The sequence below is a fragment of the Polyodon spathula genome, chromosome 9, assembly GCF_017654505.1.
Source record: "Polyodon spathula isolate WHYD16114869_AA chromosome 9, ASM1765450v1, whole genome shotgun sequence".
In the NCBI taxonomy this organism is placed as follows: domain Eukaryota; kingdom Metazoa; phylum Chordata; class Actinopteri; order Acipenseriformes; family Polyodontidae; genus Polyodon; species Polyodon spathula.
In genome coordinates, this window is record NC_054542.1 from 33,700,810 (window position 1) to 33,720,706 (window position 19,897).

Below are 19,897 nucleotides of genomic sequence, written 5' to 3' on the forward strand. Positions count from 1 at the left end.
TTTAAAATATTGAATGTGCGGATCCACGCTCACAGCCAGATACGCACCTCAGGTTAATGAGTGAGAGCAGGCGTAAATTAAGAACGTAGAGCCTTTGCGTAAATAAATTAAATTACGCGGCTTGAGTCAGAATAGACCCCTTACTGTCAAAAAGCAGTGAAACCTTGACATTTTAATTAATTAATCTTTATATAGCGCCTTTCATAGTGGATCACCATCACTTTACAAGATACGAGACTACGGTGTGTGAACTATGCATCAGTTGAAGAGTCACTTACAACAACGTCTAACCCGAAAGACGGAGCACAAGGAGGTTAAGTTACTTGCTTAGGATCACACAGCGAGTCAGTGGCTGAGCTGGGATTTAAACCGGGGGCCTTCCGGTTACAAGGGCCGTTTCTTTAACCATTGGAGCACACAGCCTCGTCAATGTCTCCTACTTCAGTATATTAAAAATAGCCTTATGTCTTCACACATTACGGTTTTACACATATAAATTTATCCAGTGCTCTGTAATTATTTAATAGTTTTGGTTAACCATGTACCGCCCGCACTTCGTTTAGGGAATTAACGCAATTCAATGCATTATCAGTTTAGACGTGCAAAATTACCTGTAACAAAAAAGCCCACTAACAAAATAATTAAGTATAAAATGATGAATGTTCTTGAACATGCACTTATCAATCTAAAAGATTGTACCATTCTGCTCAGCATGGTGGTACCCACTCGTCCTTGCTGTTGCACGCTGTTCTCTTCTAAGGTTATTCTGCGACACCTCTGACGTTACCCAGGAGCTGATGTCTGATTGGCCAGTGAGTATCATACCCCCAATGTGAAAGGTTACCATACAGACACAGTGCAGTCAGGCAGCAATGGCGACCTATAGAGTTACTCCAGCTTTGCACAGAGTTCTGCTAACGGTGAAGGTGAGCAAGTGAAAAGCGATTCCAGTACTAACATAGGCTAGCGACAACAATGTGTTATTATAGTACTCACGAGCTGAAGTAATGCACACGTTACTTTATACCCTGGACTGTTGTTGTTTGAGTCCTTGGTGCCCGTGAACTCTGTGAAGAGACAAACTTGACATTTCAGAACTGTAGGCATTTTTACATTGTGACCGCCGTGTTGTCCTCTTCATGCGAAATAACATCTTCACGTTTTCCATCTTAAACACTACTCAGTTATAAAGTACGCATTTTCTTCAGTGTGGATCGTGTACATTTCGTAGGTGCTTTGTTTGTATTTCAAAAAGAATACCATTGTTTATTCGCAGAATAATTAAAATGCAATGGTACTCATTTTCAGTGTTGGCGTATTCGTTGTATTGTTAGACTTTAAGACTAAACTGCGCAGTTCAATCAAAAAATAACCCCGCATGCAAATTATGAATGACATCTGCTAGTATTAAAGTTGAGCTTTCTTGTTGGAGTTCGCACTTCGCTGTGTAGCCAAAGACAAAACACATCTGGAAAATTGATATCCTAGATTGCCTGCTGTAACATTTGCAGAATGTTGCTATTGAAATCAGAATGGTGTACTGCAGAGTGGTAGTGGTTTAAGGCACAGAGTTTATAAGCGCTTGCTTTTGTGTCAGTGCGCAGCTGATTTGCAGTTTGTGTTTCTGTTGCACAAATGATGCCCGGAATTGGACAAGCAAGCTACGTGTGCCAGGTGCAATAGTTTTGCCAGTACAAATGCCTGTTGCCCGAAAAAAAAACTGTCTTTGAAACGCCACTAGTGCGCCGTTTATTGATTGCATATTAAAGTAACCCAATAGCACTCGCCTTTCAAAATCAAAAGGCGCCATTTGTATGTCAGTCATAGTATAACATCTATATGCAGTGAACTGACTGACTACACTGTTTTGAAAAGCTGACTGCCTGTACAGCTGCAAACATTTGACACCATTTATTTATTGCTGTTGAAGATATGATTGGAACCAACATAAAGTGCATATAACATAGTTTGTAATATCAGAGGTCAAACAAAGTTACCAAGTTCACCTTTATACACAGACTTATTTTTTAGTTATCTTCAGAAGAGTTCACACAATGGTATGGATGTTCTTTTGGCTGTCTAAATCTATGTCAGGGTAACTTAGGTTGTTTTGGCTTTTGATTTAGCATGGTAATGAATTCTGTCATCCATTTGATGAAATTTCATGTACAAGAAGTTATTCCACAATCGGTAAATAGAGGCTTAAAACATACCTTCTTATTATTAAGTGTATTTATTTAATCTGATTAGTTACCATTGTAATTGTTTATGGTATTATTAACAAGTCAACCAATGACCAGGTTAATTTTTTAAAACTGAAAATCTGACACTGCTGTAATAATCTTCATGAGTTATAAATTCAGTTTTCTTGTTTTCTTTTTTAGCATGTCTCTTTCAGGTCAAGGTGGTGCGTCATTGCATCTCGAACACAGTACTCAACGGTTTACGATCCTAGCGAAAAGGTATTTTTTCAATATTATTGTTCAGTGTTATGGGATAGCAATATTGTTGCCTGTCAACCAATTGAACTGACACGTGTTTAGCTTAAATACAATCCGACCCTGCCTTTCTAGATGGGTTACACAACCAGATTTGCCTTTCATCTGATTTGCATGCAGGCATTATTTGATCACAATAAGACTGCTTGTTGCCCTTTCTACATTCTCGGTCACAACTGTGACCCCATGTTGTTGGTTTATAAAATCAAACACAACTTTTATGAAATCAAACACAATGTGCAGAGGATTAAGACACAAGGAATGTATCCATACACACAAGAACTTGACTTGTATTTCACATGTTGTCAAAGTAATTTACCGGTTAATGTACCATTTAATTTCCTCTGCACTGAGTGGAGTCCATTGTAACTCCTATGTCTTTTTCAAAATCTTCCTTCTCTATTTCAATTCAGTTGTATTACCTTCCTTCTAATGCCCTTCAGTAACAGGGACAGTGAATGCTAGGGTGTTGAAACAAAGTACGAATAATTAGTGGTTGAAGGATTCTTCTTTTTTTTTGCTGTGTTCGTAAGTTTATTTCACCTTTTTTTCACAGACATTTGACAAGATTCTCATTGCAAACAGAGGAGAGATCGCCTGCCGGGTAAGTCCTCCGTAACTTCAAAAAAACTATCATCCAGAAGAACTAGCTTTGCACTTTTGTAAGTGGTGCACTGATGAAGGCATCAACAGAAATGAGTGTCTGATTTAGGGGTGGGTTTGATCAACGTGTACCTCGCAGGGATAAACCACACCTGTATCTTGCAGTACAGCACTGGGGATTCTGTACATTTTTTTGTGTTACTCTGTTACAGGTCATTAAAACATGTAAGAAGATGGGCATCAAAACAGTGGCAGTACACAGTGATGTGGACTCCAGTGCTGTAAGTACCTTTTTACTCCAATTCAAGGGTAAATATTACTTGTTTACCGAGTTAACCACTGGAGAGTATTCTGTTACAGATTGTTTCCACTTTATCATCCAGTGTATTTTTGTGCACCATGTGTAGCAATTCACCATTATTATTATTGTTATTATTATTAACCTCAATTCTATGGCTAACAACTGGTAAACCCAAAACCTTTAAAAGCTAGTGGGCTGTGAAACACAAATTTGAACACCCTGCCCCGAAAATCTGGTAACTCTTAAGCCCCTGAGAACCACTAAGGTCGGTGCGCTTTAGCCCTTCATGCATCTTGATTATCGCCTGACATATATCAACAGCTGCGAAATACACAACTGTTTTCTGTGATTATCTAGGTCAAGTATACTGCACAAGGAAAGTGAGTCCTTTTTGTATCGGTAATTTTCAGAGCTGTTTCAATCAAAGCCTCATCTCCTAGATCTTTTGAGATAGTGACTTTCCATTTACAACATTAGATAAACCCTCAATATTAAATGTATTGGTAGCCCTGACTTTGGCCTTTGATCTAATACAGCTGTAATTATTTCTATTTCTGGAATATAGATATTTAGTAGAGCTGTCAATCGATTAAAATTTTTGATCGGTTAATTTAGGGGCCTTAGTTGATTAATCGGTAGATTAATCCGTGCACATTTTTAATAAAGGTAATGATATTGCAGCTTTCCTACATAGTAATACAAAAAAATCAATAGAATCTAAAAAAATAAAAATAAAACAGCCCAATGGTAATTTGGTCTTTTTAAAAGCATTTTTATTATTATTTTTATTTTAGTAAATGTAACACATTTTCACAGAATATCGGTTGTTTCATAGCTACATATTTGGCTTCCTTCTCAATCTAGCAGAACCTGAGGCACCAAAGCCGTTCGGAATTTTGTTACAGTGAGGTACTCAACAGAACTGTGGCTATGTGATTGCTTAACATGCTCTCGTAGTCAGACGTCAGAGAAAGTACCGTAATTCCACATAATTACTGCTGTTTGAAGAATTTGTGCTTTCATTATCAGTTCAGGTATTTCTGGATATACCTCAATTTTTTCAGAGAAAGTTTTTAAAAAAAATTTCATAACCAAATCGACTACAGTGTCTTCATTGTCTTGTGACATTTGTGACGTAATATTACTTTGATGTTCTCAATATAATTCTCAGTAACTGTCTTTGTTATAAGCAATATCGCGTGAAATTAAACTATGCTTTTTATTTTTTATTTTAAATTCAGCTATGCTTACACATTGTACCCTAGCATATTTATGTCCTGCCTCTGCTTACTAATGATTAGACAGCTGTATAACCAGTGCAGATCTTTGACTTTCCCACTGGTTAAATTCCCAATTATGTCCCACCTCCGGTTACTCATGATTGGACACCTGTAAAACCAGGGCAGATTTTTGACTTCCCATTGGTTAAATTCCCATGTATGTCCTGCCTCTGGTCAGTCATGATTGGACACCTGTATAACAAGGGGCAAATCTTTTACTCTCCCATTATTTAAACTTACTAAAGACCTTTGTTGTTTGTCCCGCCTCTGCTCACTTATGATTGAACTGCTGAGGAGAAAATGCAGATCTTGTATTGGTTAATTTAATATTATGTACAAAAAATATAACTGCATGATTAAATAACAAAAAATAAAATAAATTTGCCATCAACTCTTTAGTTGATTAATCGGTCTGATTAATCTATTAATCGGAGCAGCCCTAATTTTTAGATGTTTCTTACAAAGCTGTATTCTACAATTATCCTTAAATGTATAATTTACTGTTAAATTATAGATTGATTAATTGCAGAAAAAAAAAACATTTATTTCTTTATTTTTAATCCCCTTGACTGCCACCTGTTATATTCTAAAAGTTAATTTCTTTTACAAAACTTCTATTTTTGATTAACACCAAAAAAATCACATGGCTTGATTTTGTATGGAACAGGGATTTCCAAATGTAAACAAAGCTAGGCTGGACAGTAAAAGTGGTTGAGATTGACTGCGGATAAAAAAATAAACATTTCGGATGCCATCACCAAATGTATTCAATTAAAGCACATGTATTATATCTATTTTAACAAACTAAATTCCTGATTATTTATACATTGGCTGTGCATCTCTCAATGTAAATAATGAGAGAGGCATAACCAATGGTTGTATAAGAATTAACTTTCCAGATTTCACGTTTAGATAAACAATTGTAGATGAAACATCTATATAGGTGCTAGGTGGTGGCTTTCAGTGTTATACACTTCTAATCCATCTGATCTCATCAAAACCACTTTTCACTGATCAGAGAAGTGTGTTTACTTTCCAAATCACCTCCCACTGGTAAGCATGAGACACTGTGCTAAAGTTGAAATGATAGCAGAGAAAGATCACAATTGAATTGGGTGCAGTGCACAGGTAAATCCTTTGCAAAATTACCAGACATTTTACAAGGTCATTAAACACTCAAGGTTCATTTAAAGGAAATGTGTGCTGTACACGATTTAATACAAGATGAAATATACTTCTCGTCTTCAGGGCTGACCAGTTGAGGTTTATACTTTTTAATTGAGTAACACAAGGTTAGCATACTTTGCTTTGGGCTGAACGGGAATACAGGACATTTCTTGGTTCTTCAGCTGCAGGCCACTGTTTCTAACTGTACAGCAGCACATACCTGCATTCAGCAAGAACTTTTGACAGAATATGATAATACTTTACAGAGGAAAAAGTGGTACTCGGCTAACAAACAGTGTACGACACATTCGCATGCAGGGCACTGTGACTCGTTGCTCCCTGTGCAAACACAGAATGTGCTTACAGCCCTGATGGAAATCTACTTCATCTTTACAGTGGATCCTTGGATTTTCTTAGATTTACCGCTTATTTCATGCTTAAGTTGGGGTGAAGCACACCCAACAGTGATTTGCATTGTGTAGATAGTTCAAGATAGAATGGGATTATTTGAAAATAATTTCATACAAACAGTCAAATTAGAGTTTAACACAATCAAAGCCGGCCTAAACCTACTAAATTTGTGGTGTGAGCTGAATCTTACAAACATGACCCACTTTTCTGTTTTCTCTCCCCCCTCCCCCATTAAAATCTTTGATACCTGGGGTATATTGTACTCCTACCCCGAGGACTCGGTAATGAGACTGAGTGGTATCTTGCGTGAGTGCTTGTGGATGATTGACAATTAGGTGATGCGAGTCATCATTTATCAGAATATTATCATGCTTACCCTTGATAATTTCCCCCTGCTGTCGGGGGAGGTGGTGGGGACAGATATGACTTTGTGATGTCAAAGTAATTAGTGTTTGTTGGTTTCCAGCTGAACAAACTAGAAGCTAGTGATTAGGTACATTAAGACGGAATGCATCAAACTGCACAGAGATGGAGTATATCTCCGGTTAGCTGATCAGGACTTCATAGCCGTGGCTTGAACCACTTATTCATACCAGCACTATTCATTTTAGTTGAAACGTATTAAGATTAATGGCAAAATGCCCACACGGTATGAAATACGCACATTGCCTAGCCAAAGGTTTTCTTAACCTTGTGATACTTTGAACTTCTTGCTGGTAATTCCTGTGGCAGCAGAGAAGATTAGTGACATTTGTTTTTTTCAGGTGATGGTCATTCTGAATGTGTAGTCTTCAGAGGAACAGTGCTTTTGTTCGACAGCCAAATATCTCCTATGTAGGCTCACGCACACCCTTGCTCTGCTTTGCTCAGACTGAACAATGATCTGCGGCTTCCACGAGACTTCAATATGCCTGACTCTTGTAAGTGCTTACTAGTCAGTACCACTCGGCTAATTCCACACAGGCCTTGCTTCAAAGAATGATCCAGGAGCTCTCAACTTGCAGAGAGGTCAGGGGAGTGCACTTATAATATAAATGTATTTTAAGTCAAAGAAAATAAATAACACTTGAGAGTTTTAATTGAGTATATATAGTTTTGTAACTATATATATATATATATATATATATATATATATATTTTTTTTTTTTGTTGCTGTGCATTTATTTGTTTAAATTGCAACCGATCCCATTAAGGGCAGGTCTTAAACTCTTGATTACCAAGTTCAGTCCTTTGCTGTCACCTTAGTGAATCAGAAAACAGACACAAATGTAAAAGGAATGTATATGTGCTGTTGCTGAGCCAAATAACTGACTCAGTTGAAGTTAGACTTGGACGCAGCAGATAGCTGGCTTTTTTATTAAAACATAATCCAGGACTTTAAAAAAGGATAGAGGAAAACACTTGTCATAGCTGTAGCTGCAAGGCACACCTCAGGCTCCCTTGCCACATGGAACTCTTCTCTCCTTGTTCATTCGGTGTGCTTTTTAGTGAATGGTTAATTTATAATTTGTAAACATACAAAGTAGTGGGTATATTTCTATGTAGTTAGTATATTAAAAAGGAAGTGACTAGAAGTTGAACTAAAAAGTTAAACTAAAGAAAGTTTACTCTATGCCTAACATTTTACCTTTACCCAAAAATACTGGTGCTGGGTTCCTTCCCAGCATCAAAATGTTGAAACACAAGGTCTTTATGTGTTTTAGTGGGTGTGCTGTTTATTTATATATTTTTTTAATTTGCATTTACGTTTGAAGCTAAAAATGTGTACTGAACATAAATTCCAGCCTTGATTTTTTTTTTTAGTTTTTAGTTTATCATACATAAAATACTGGCAATTATTGTACCTTGAATGGTGTGTGTGTGTGTGTGTGTGTATATATATATATATATATATATATATATATATATATATATATACACACACACACACACACACGTGTGTTAAATGAGGCATTTGTTAAATGTAATCTTAATATAAATTAAAAAGCTGCAGTTTATAGGAGAGCGGGGTTGGGGGTGCTGAGGCTGTTAATTGTTATTGTTTTGGACTAGAGAACACGCAGATCAGTAAGAATATGTCCGCATTTATTTTTGTCTGTAGAGATTCTATATTTTTAATTGAAGAGCCTGCGGTATGGTGGTAGGGAGCTAAGGGGAATTATTAAGCATTAGCTGTCTTCCATCTGGGAATTGTATACTAATCAAGGAGCCAGTGCGTTAGCTCTGGGGATGATGAGAACTATGACGATTATGACATGTTAGCACATGTCTGTAGGACAAGTGGACAGGCGATGAGTTAATCAAAGGGTGTATTAAATGGCTCCCATGCTGGTTCCTAACTACCCCCAGACTGTATGTCACATTGACTGTATAGAAAACTTGGAGTGATTAGGTTCAGGCTGATTTTGTGTTTTTTGGAGTTTGAATTATTCATCCCTCCCACCCTCTCTTGTTTAAGCAGAGCAGGCTGCAAAACGATGACCTCCCAGTAATCCGATATTACCGGTCATGGTAATATACTCGTTCCCTTATACTCGTTTCAGGGAATGCATTTCACCAGGCAACGGAACACTGGGAGGCGTTTTCATTTTCAATTAAATGGTGGAAAGAAGGCAGCTCTAGTTACAGTGTAGCATTTAAAAGAAAACACTGCATCATAAATATCGGGTCCTCTCTAGTTTATATAAATTGCAGTGCAACAATACAATATTAAATCAATAGAAATGCTTGGCATTAAAAAATCACTAACCTGTTCTAATTATATCTAAGAAAGTATGCCTGCTTTAGAATGTGCTTTCAAACTTGCTTTAATTATATATATTTTTTTCTTTGTATTTGTGTTTTTACATTCTTCTGTCAAATGTAATCTTATTGACCCAGTTACATACATGTTACTTCCTGTTGGGAACCCCTTCACCACTTGTGCTTCGTTGTGTCCTTTGAAACCATTATCATTGTGTTTTGGGTTCGAATTAGATGGGTAAGTGTGAATGATGACAATATCAGATAGTATTAGCACAGAACAGAACATTCTATTACTAAATTGACACTACCCCATGTATGATATTCTGCACTGCTTCTGTCTCTAGAGAAGCAGCAATGTACTGAACAGTACAAAACTTGCAGTTCCTAAACTGCACTCATTTTATTCTATTTCCATGTTTGTTTTAGTTAAGTGAGAATAACAAACCCTCTTAACTGTGGCCTTTAGTAGACACATTCAGCCGTAAGTCACATAAAACATCACATATAGATTGATTATAATTTGAATATGTTAATTCAGATATTGACATGCAAGAACATGCTGGTGAAATTACTGCAAAAACTTATTTTAAGTATTTATTACCTTTTTTTCTTCAGTGGCTAATAGTCGCATTCCCTGCTGATGGAAAATTGTCAGTTTACCTCAAACTCCGGGGGGTTTAACAATCAGCCCTTAAAAAAGCTTTGACAGTTTAACCTGCTGGGCTCAGGGCACCCAGGGGAGAGTCCTAGTTGCAGCTTTGAATACGAAGCTGCTTTCCACCAAAAGATAATAGATTTTGTTACCAGCCACATTAGTTTAACTCTTACAGAGTATGAAAATATTGAGTGCAAGCTTTGACTGGTATTGTTTCTATGTGAGTTAAGAGCTACATACAGGACATACTAATGTGTATAACAGACATTTACAAAACAACTACAAATATAGTCATGTGACCAAATGTTTAGTCAAATGTCTGGTTTAACAGAATAAAGAACATGGATAATTCTGTTTGATGTAATCAGCTTCACACAAAAAACATGCATTAATTTCAGTGGGCAATTTGCCTGCAGGATTCCCACAATGTAAAATACAGGAACGTGTCACCGAATATCTTTAGATGCACATGCTAGCACATCCAGTGCAATCTGGTGATGAATTCCACAGTAATTAATAGTTGCATTATGTAGATATAACATACTATGGCCCAACTGATAAATATTTCATAAGACCATATTCTTTCCAAGTTAGCCAACTTCGCAGTTTTATCCAAAGCAACTTACAGAGACTTGGGGGTGATCTATGCATCACAACTGCTGCAGAGTCACTTACAAAAGGACCGCCATTTTACATCTCATCCAAAGCATAAAACCAGTGGAGTACCAGTTCATACCCAATGGCAGACTATGTTTTGTTGCGCAATAAGTAGCATCCTCAACATTTTTTGCAGTTACAGAAGTGGCACCGAAAAAAAAAAAAAAAACATTTTGAAAAAGACGTTTTAGAATAGGAGGGACGAACGTTAAGTGAAACAGTACAAAAAAACTCCAAATAACTAAAGCCCCTTTCACACTGTCTACCTGGGTCACAATCCGGCGCAGTGTGGAACCACATAGCTGGGTCGTACCCTGGTTGATCCGAGTCACAGCGACCTGCCTCAGGATGTGGTTCAACACGCTTTGACACAGGTCGAGCAAGACAAAATGCATGACGGACGTTCGTAAGCCAACAAAATAATAAGCAGCCACGATTGCTTGCAGGTTTGACTTTTGCAAGGAACATTTCTGTTTTACTCTATTTAGCCATATTTTTGTTGATTAAGACACCACATGAGTCTGATAGCAGCAGGAATGAAGAAACGTTTTTTCTAATCAACATTTGAGCCAACGATTCAATCCAGAGAAGCTTGGATGGAAGCATCCGTAACAAGCTGCTTCCGGGTCATTGATACGTGCATTGTTTACTTGCTTCTGTCACTCAGGTCAACCCTGCTTAATGAAACGCAGTGTGAAATCACGTAGCTGACCCACGTGACACCAGGGCCTGACCCAGGTAGATTTCGATTCGGGGAGAGCATGCCAGTGTGAAAAATTCAGACCCTTAGATTTAAGCAGGGTTACAGCATCTACTGTATATCATCAATGTTATATCAGGCAAGTGTTTTTTCCTCTGTTAGAAACTGCTCCTCGTCTTCAGTTATAGTCTGTCACAATTTTGTTTATTTATGTATTTAATTTTTTGTTCCGTGCCTATGTTTAACAAAAAAAAAAGAAAGTAAGAACAGCAGGGTCAGTAATGTTCAGTAAGTGCTTTGGAACATTTTGCCATCCGTATAGCAGATAAAATCTTTAACAGCACAAAACAGCACTTGTGCACACTGTGCTGGGTTGTAGGCATAGTGCTTTTATGTAATCCCAGTAGGAAGCTATTGCCCAAGAGGCCTAAGAAGTGACTGTCCATGGGTTAAAACTATTGTCCACTGCCAGTCACTACTTTTAAACTGAGGAAAAATCTTCAGCCCTCTGCTCTGTTAAATCAAGCTTATGTGTAAGTTTTACAGTGATTTGTGAAAAGTCTCCTAGTATTTCTGTGCCATTTCTAATGTCAGATTGTCTTATCTGTCAAAATCCCTGGAAAGCTTGTGTTGATGTCTTTATTTACCCATATTTCATGTCATTTTTTTTCAGAAACTTCAAACACCAACATTTCACAACATTTGTAGGTGTTCACAGTATTTTCTGTGTTCATAAATTGGTTAGAGAACAAAAATCGACAACCATGTTTCTGTTAATGTTTTTTAAATGCTGAATCAAAAAAAAAAAAGAATAAAATGCCATGCAGAGTTTGCTTTTGATAAATCTCTCATAATCGGTGCAATAATTAATGGATTATTCAACCAGTCGGTTCATGTTGCTCTAAAACAGGGTTTATAAAGTCATTTATTTTTAGAATTCAGAGTCCAGGATCAACAAATGCATTGTCTGTTTTCATTTAAATCACAGTCAGTTTGTCTTGTTTAAATTCCATTTCCCCTCTGTACTGACATTTTGAAATCCCACGTTAAGGTAACACCACACTACTTAAAAACAATGTACATGTATCACATTTTACTGTGCTGCAGTATTTATGACTCTTAGTTATTTAGAAAAAATGTGCTAAAGTAGTTTTTCTACATTTTATGATGCCTAATTGTTTATACAAGAAGTGCTACACTGTGGCACTGGGGCGACAGTGGGCATTTCTGAGTTAATGTTTCTCACCTCTGTCCGAAGGTTTAAGGTTTAATAGCCAAACAAGACACCTTTTGACTTTTAGAGGTCTTGAAACAACATCGCTGCTTCCTAGTTTTTTCTCCAAAATAAACGGTACAGATCGAAGCATTTGTTTGGAGATACAAGGAGCAGTTGCCTTCCAGTTGTGAAAAGGGTCATCCATTGCTTCAAATGCCTTAGCTTTGCTTTTTGTCAAAGTTTAAAGTAGGGTTTTGACTCTTGAGCCATATGTAGCTCACTGAGTTCCACAGTATGAATCTTTTGATTTAGACAGACATGGAGGATCCCATTGAAGGCTTTTAATGGGATGGCTCACTATATGGGAAATCAGCAATCTTTGGTATAAGCAAGTATAGTCAACGGGCTGTAAAACTGGTCTTGTGTTAAAACATGACATGACACATTTAATAATCACAGATATACCGAAGCTATGTCTTTGTGCAGTTTGGCTAAACCTTTCTTTTTTATTTCTTTGCTGCTATTCAGTCGGCTTTTTAGTTTGAGTAAACTAAACTTGTTTTATGTTACATTTTTTCTTATTTTCAGTTAGTAGTATATATGATTTTTGGACAGCTTGGCCACAAAAACAGTAAGCAGAATCCATTCTGCTGCCAGAACACTCAGCCTATTATTATTTGCCAGGAGACAATAATAGCCAACACATACAGTAATAGAAGTCTGATACATGTATAGACGTGTGTGCACATGTGCAAATAAATAAAAAGATATACAGCATGTCAGCTATTTTTTAATTATCTGCAAAGCACCACAGTGTAAGAAGTCACAAATAATCAAAAATCAAAAATGAAATAAACAAAACCTCCAACAGAAGCGAAAATTGTTAGGCTACATACGAACAGGATATGAACAGATGAAAGTTTATGTCCAACGTAAGTAAATAATCTAGTATTCAAATTACATTTACGAACAATGAATGTTAAATTAAGTGCTGACGGAAAAGAAAGTATAATTTTTTTGTGAGCGTACGCAACGGCAAAGACCATGCGAAACCGGAAACCTCATTTATACATGTCCGCAACCTAAATGAAACCCATAAGAACAATGAAAAGAGGTACTTGCTATTAAAAGAGCGTTTATACATTCAGCCCAATATCTTTTGTAGTTGGTACAGTTGGCACCCATTTATCCATCTCATTTATCTGTACAGTAACAGATTGATTCTGTTATAAGATACAACATCTAATCATCACATCTTTGTTACGCTAGCAGTGTATTGCATGTTATTAACTGTCATCTATCAATCTCAAGACATGTTCCTTGGTTAAAAACAAGCAGGACTCGCCAGGAACGCTGCTGTAACTGTACTGTTCAGAATAGCAAACTGTTTAAGCAGCCTACTGATGTTTTTGTTGCGCTATTATGTAGGTTTTACCAGATGAAGAGCCATTCGAAATTATTTTTTTATATTTGTATTTATATATTTTTTTTAAGTTACAGTAATGTATCGTTGCCGATATAGTCTTTTATTGTATTTTTTTTAGTTTTGCAAACTGTAGGTTTACTGTTTCTGTTATGCGTTTTTCACTGCTTGAAATGTCATTTAAATACAGTACAGAACAATACTGTTATTTTTTTTTTTTTTTCCTGTATTGTTACTTAAATTACAGTATAAACTGTGTGTATGTTATTGTAAATGAAATGTTTGGAAATTACATTTCCGTACAAAAGGTATGTGCTTTTTCTTTTTCTGGGTCAGCATTCTAATCTAGAGGACGTTTAATGAAACAGTCACTCCTATTGAACCTATAATGGGAGGGTACAGATACAGGAGTGCTTACTGTACACAGCTGTATTCCATGATTCTGTCAGTGATGTTCCACTTCATTAACATGAACTGTTTCAGTGCCACTTTTGTTTTAAAGATGGAGTTATTTTTTCAAATAGAAATTTTACTTCATCTTTATGGCTTTCCCATGAGATCGGATTGTTCACACAAACTACAATTTCCAGGTAAATATGCAGTTTTGAAAGGGTAAAGCTGTATTTGGTTTGTTTAAATAGTTTTGGTATATGTTTTTCTATTAATTTTCATTTAAAGCAATTGACTGACAAACTCCATTTTTTGAAGTGAGATTCAGAGCTCAACGTATGGCTTATATATATATATACTTGTATAATATTGGTAAAATCTGATTTTAAAAGTCTGTTGTAAGATATTTATTTCCTTCTAGAAGTTACACCTTGTTTTCTTTTGAACTGGCTGACAAGAGCTTGCTGCTTTCCTTTCCATGCTATTTAGTTTATTTACAATGTTTAACAGTCCAGAGAGGGGGAGCCCAATCACTCTTTATTCCTGTGACTGAATTTCTTCATAGAAAATGTCTTTGTAAGTAGTTATCGATTTCAAACCACAGCACTATTAACAGTATGTGCTTTGTATTGGCCATGGATTGAATAGCAGGGGATATCCTCCAGGTCAGGACTGAGTTGGAAACCCCAAAATGAATACTGTAGAAGGCTGAACATTGTTTTACATTTGACATGCCGTATTTTTGAAAATTATATTTAAAAAAGTGAAAGTTGAATTTGTGACACATTTCAGCACCTTAAAAAACAAACAAACAAAAAAAAATGGTGAACAACTGGCCCATAAACACCTCTCCTTTCCCACAGTGTTTATCCAGTTGCTGATGGTAATTCCCAAGAATGTCTCCCCCGAGTGCAATTGTCTGCCACTTAATTAGCTGAAGTTCTATCACCGCTTACATATCAGGTGTGTAAGTGCCTCTGTGTTAGTGTTAGACGAAGGGTGGCTGTATAGTACTGTGGTGACTTCATTGACCTTTAAAATGCAAAGAATATTTCAATTCCTATTTTTGTATTTCACTTACATTATATGAAACAGTAAGATTTTTCAGAATCTGTTTACATTTATGGCACATATATCATTTTTTTTATGTATAAACATTAAAACATTTTTTTTTTCTAAAATATAGCTGTCTCCAATTATTTTTTATCATTTTCTCCCAGTTTTAGAATGCCCAATTATTTTTAGGCTCCGCTCACCGCTACCACCCCAGTGCTGACTCAAGTGTGTGCTGATAGCTGTCTGCCCGCTACTTTACATACAACGGTGCTTGGCCAATTGTGCACCGCCACCATGGGAATTCCCATCCACGGTCGGCAATGGTATAACCAGGACTGGAACCGGTGACATTCAGGCTATAGGGCGCGTCCTGCACTCCACGCAGAGTGCCTTTACCAGATGCGACACTCGGGAGCCCCTGCATTAAAGAATTTTTAATAGAATCTGCAAACAAAGCTAGCACATTTCTCTGCATTATTATATTATTAAAGTATTGCATTAGGTAAAAAACCCAAATGCTTACAAATATCAATATTTTGTTATGTAGGAAACAGAAAAATAAGTAACTACAGTTTCCTTGTTGTAAATAAATACATTAATAAAAAATGAAAATAAAAAAAATAGTTAATATCGAGTCATTTAAATTGATCATATATTTTCTGGTTCAAGTGAATTGCTATTGAATTCTTTGGACACAGCTTAATTTGTGCACAGCTCTGACCTGATGCTGTGCAGGGAGAATCATTGCATCCCTTTCAATTCTCTCTAATTATCCCCATCTTCCTGGGGTGCCAAGCTAGACACACACATTGGTTCTTCAGTATAAAAATATAAACTATGTTTGTTATGCACATAACAGATTTGGTCTCCCTCTATCAATTCACTTACCGTTTGCACTTCAAGTAATGGACACTTATCATTATGTCCGGTAACTTTATTTACACAAGAAATAATAAGCAGAACACAGCCTTGTCAGCCTAGCACACTTAATTAGGGAGAGCCACTGCAGTGAAGCTAGCAGAAGGATGAGAGGGTAAAACAAAAAAAGGCTTGTAAAGGCTTTCTCTTTTAGTAAGTCATTTACAGGTTAAACTGTGGTAGTTCACATATCATTTTTTTTAAAGATGTAATTGTTTAATACAGTAGATTTTTTTTTTTATTTTTTTTTTTACAGCAGGCATCTGTTCTTTGTCTCCTCAGGTCCATGTGAAAATGGCGGACGAGGCTGTCTGTGTTGGCCCAGCTCCCACCAACAAAAGCTACCTCAACACTGATGCCATCATGGAGGCCATTAAGAAAACCGGAGCCCAGGCTGTGAGTCTGAATTTGCTGCCGTTGGGATGCAGTAGCGGCTTAAAAATACCCAAATCTCAACCCCATAGAAAGCCAGGATTTTAAAGAAAGAGAGCAATAGAGAATTTTTTTTTTTTCTGTTCAGTTTTAGTTCACGTCGCACAAGTTTTAATGTGGCCAAAATCAGGACTAAAAAAAATCAAAGGGTTTGTAGCATCTGGCAGCCCTAGTGGCTGATATTGCAGGTGGCTGCTGGATTCAGCTTTCACACCCGGGAACAGCTCCAATCCATTTCCAAATTTACTAGGAAAAAAAAGAACAAGATACAGTATTAGTCATTAACCCTTTGGAAACTGAAGTAGGTGTCATCAGAAGTCTGATTTGTAATTGTTTCACATAAAGACAATTACAATCAAGTTGTACGTGCTGGATAGGTCGGGATTGAAGGGTTGCTGTCCGGCAAATGTAGTATTTCATAATTATGGTAAAAATGTCCATCTCTCTCTCTCTCTGTCTCTCTCCTGAATTATAGGATATGCTGAAAACATTTAACAAAGAAAACCAGAGGGAGTCATTTGTAGTGCTTTACAGGTTAAGACCTTCTCTGCGGAACAAAAGCATCAACTCCTCTATTATTTATTTATTTACTTTCTAAGAAAGCAAACATTTTTTCCCCTTAAAGTGGATGAACATATCAATATACAAGCTAATAGTATCAGTATGTCTTTGCTTTAAACTTCTTCCAGGGTGTTTTAGGTTAATATATTGCCCTACTGGGCTGTGAATTCAGAAAAAAAACATTCACCAATTTTCACTGATCCTTCTGTCTGACTGTACCTCAATGGGTGTTTAAATACTCTCTCCCTGATTAGTTTGGCGATTGTCTCTCTTGTCTCATACCTAACCCTTATTATGCAGCTGATCATCTGGGCATTGTTGCTTCATAGGGGGCACTAATGGTGGTCTCCTTTCAATAAATTAAGGAATATATATATATATATATATATATATGCATATTTGATTTTCTGTACGTGTAGTTCATTTAATGGCAAGAGGAGTGTTTTGGAACCTGATTGTTAGAGATGAATTGTTGAATGAAAACAGACTCTCATTTAAAGCAGTCAAGATCACTCATTGTAGTCTTTACCAGCTAAAAATAACTTTCTATTCTTTTGTTTTATGTCTGATACTCTCGACTTGACAATGAATCAAAAATAAGTAATCATATTTTGAACAGAAAACAGACACTTTTGTACACTTATAAAATAGAAAAACCTTATAAAATAGAAAAAGCAATGGGCATGGTTAAATGTGTGTACTGAAAATCATTTCCATAACAACTATATTTTCCTTCAAATTGTGAGCACAGTAGATGGATAACGGTATGTTTCAAACCTAAATTAAGATGCCACTGGAATACCTGTAGAAATGGTCTAGATTCTCCCACTTCTCTTTCTCTGTCTCAAGTTTATTTAAAGAAGTATTCGGACATGGGAAGCTGCCATGCTTTGCAGGAGCTCCCTTTATCCAAGTCATGAAGTTCCCCACATAGAATATGTCACATAACGTCACAGAACTGATTCTGCATTTCGGTTCATACATGATACATGATAAGTGGTGTCCCATGTTGATTCAGTGAAGTGCAGGGAAATGCTTATTTAAATAAGGGACTCCCTCATATGACAGTAGGAGGCTGTTGGCAATTCTAGACAAGGGGTTTGAGTGTTGACTATCATTTTGTGGGTTTGTTGTCTATCAGTGGTAGTTAACACGTCACCCTCTCTACAATTTGGTGACAGACAGAGATCACTTTATAAAAACTGGAGGTTTAATTCCCTTTGGGTATAAGCCAGTAACAATGAATGAAGTCTTTAACAGATTTCTTGTTTTGTCTTTTTCATTAAGGTGCATCCAGGCTATGGGTTTTTATCAGAAAACAAAGAATTTGCCCGACGACTGGTAAGTTTTCTTACGGGTTCTCTTTGTTTTTACAATAATGAAGGAGTCGATGCCGGAGTGTTTCATCGTAAGACTCTTTTTTTTTTTTTTGAGAGACAGGCCTTATTTTAAATACATGGAAAGAAAGATTTTAATTCTGATTACTCAGATGTATTTTTAATACACACACACACACACACACACACACACACACACACACACACATTATATATATATATATATATATATATATATATATATATATATATATATATATATATATATATATATATATATATATATATATATTTTTATATATTACACAAGTGAATTAAGTCTAAACTGCATGCTGTAACAAGCATGATAGCTATATGGGTAGTTATTTGTATAACTGTGTAACAGATTATTCAGTAGGGGCTAATCTTACTTTAACTTTTGTATATTAGTTTTTGTATTTTTATTTTTTAAAGAATGGGGTTCTAGAAATTATGTGAGATAAATTGTGTGACTTCTAATGCTACCTTCCCGTTAGTATGTATAATAACGTTTGCTTGGTCACACAGTGTGTTTCTATTGTTTAGTGGCTTTAATTATATGTCTAGTCTCTGAGGGCATGGATGTATACATTAACTATATAATGCTATGTCAAATAAAGGAATACAACTTTTAAATAAAACTTAGGAAGGAAAGTTTGGAAATGTAAACCTAGTGTATTGCAGGATGAGGTAATTGGCTCGTATTTCCACCATTGTGTAATAGTTTTAATGTAATAGTTTTTCCTTTAAATTCCCAAATAGAAGTTTTTAAGGTGTTTAGATGTTGATGCTGTTTGCTTTAAATCTTGATCTCTGAAAATTGCATGCTGTCTTTGTTAACCTTTTCTGTTCACTTTTTTCTTTTTTTTTTTATCATCTTTGATTAAAAGTTTAAAGGGGAAACATTCAATGGGGCTTTTAGTGCCTGTATAAGGCATTTGTTAATCATGGAAAATTGCAATTAGTATAACCTACAGATCTACAGAAGCGCCTCTCCCATCTTGTGCATGATTTGGGGAGTTGAGGCAAGTACTGTACAGGATGTGTTTGAGGTCAAGACAGCTGACTCCCCAGAAGCCTGAATCAGGATAGTCCAGACGGCCGCATGGGTCCTCTGGGGTGTTTCCCTATTCCACCCGCCGTTAATGCTGCATGAGCAGCCAAGCGTGGCAGATATCTGGATATCCTGGACCCTGTTTGTTGGCTTTTCCAATTGAACAGCCAGTTCAATGTGATCAATTCATATTTTACAAGACATTCTTCTTATTGATGGCAACTAGTCGTTTAAAGTCATTTATTATCAAAACAAACTAGTACATAGTAACGGTGAATGTTTTTAAATGCATATCAAATGATGTTAAGAGATTAGGGGAGTCCCTTTTAAAAACCATGTTTAGAGATCAACATTACCAGAAGCCTGGAACCTGTGGCTTCTGCAACATTTCTTACTTTGCTAATATTTCTGTTAGGCTTCCTGGCTTTCTGACTCAGAATAGCCAAGTTTCTTATAAAATCCCTTGCAAGTTTTT

The 19,897-nt window shown here is 36.4% G+C and overlaps 1 protein-coding gene across 1 annotated transcript in view; it reads left to right on the forward strand.

Annotated features, from left to right (window-relative positions):
* The first annotated feature begins 819 nt into the window (after positions 1-819).
* LOC121320693 (propionyl-CoA carboxylase alpha chain, mitochondrial-like) overlaps positions 820-19,897 on the forward strand; it is a 150,132-nt gene continuing 131,054 nt past the window's right edge. The window contains exons 1-6 of the mRNA XM_041259262.1: positions 820-926; positions 2,385-2,462; positions 3,055-3,102; positions 3,314-3,382; positions 16,303-16,416; positions 18,301-18,354. Of these exons, the coding sequence (XP_041115196.1) occupies positions 873-926; positions 2,385-2,462; positions 3,055-3,102; positions 3,314-3,382; positions 16,303-16,416; positions 18,301-18,354 (417 nt within the window). The 5' untranslated portion in view covers positions 820-872. The remainder of the gene's footprint in view (positions 927-2,384; positions 2,463-3,054; positions 3,103-3,313; positions 3,383-16,302; positions 16,417-18,300; positions 18,355-19,897) is intronic.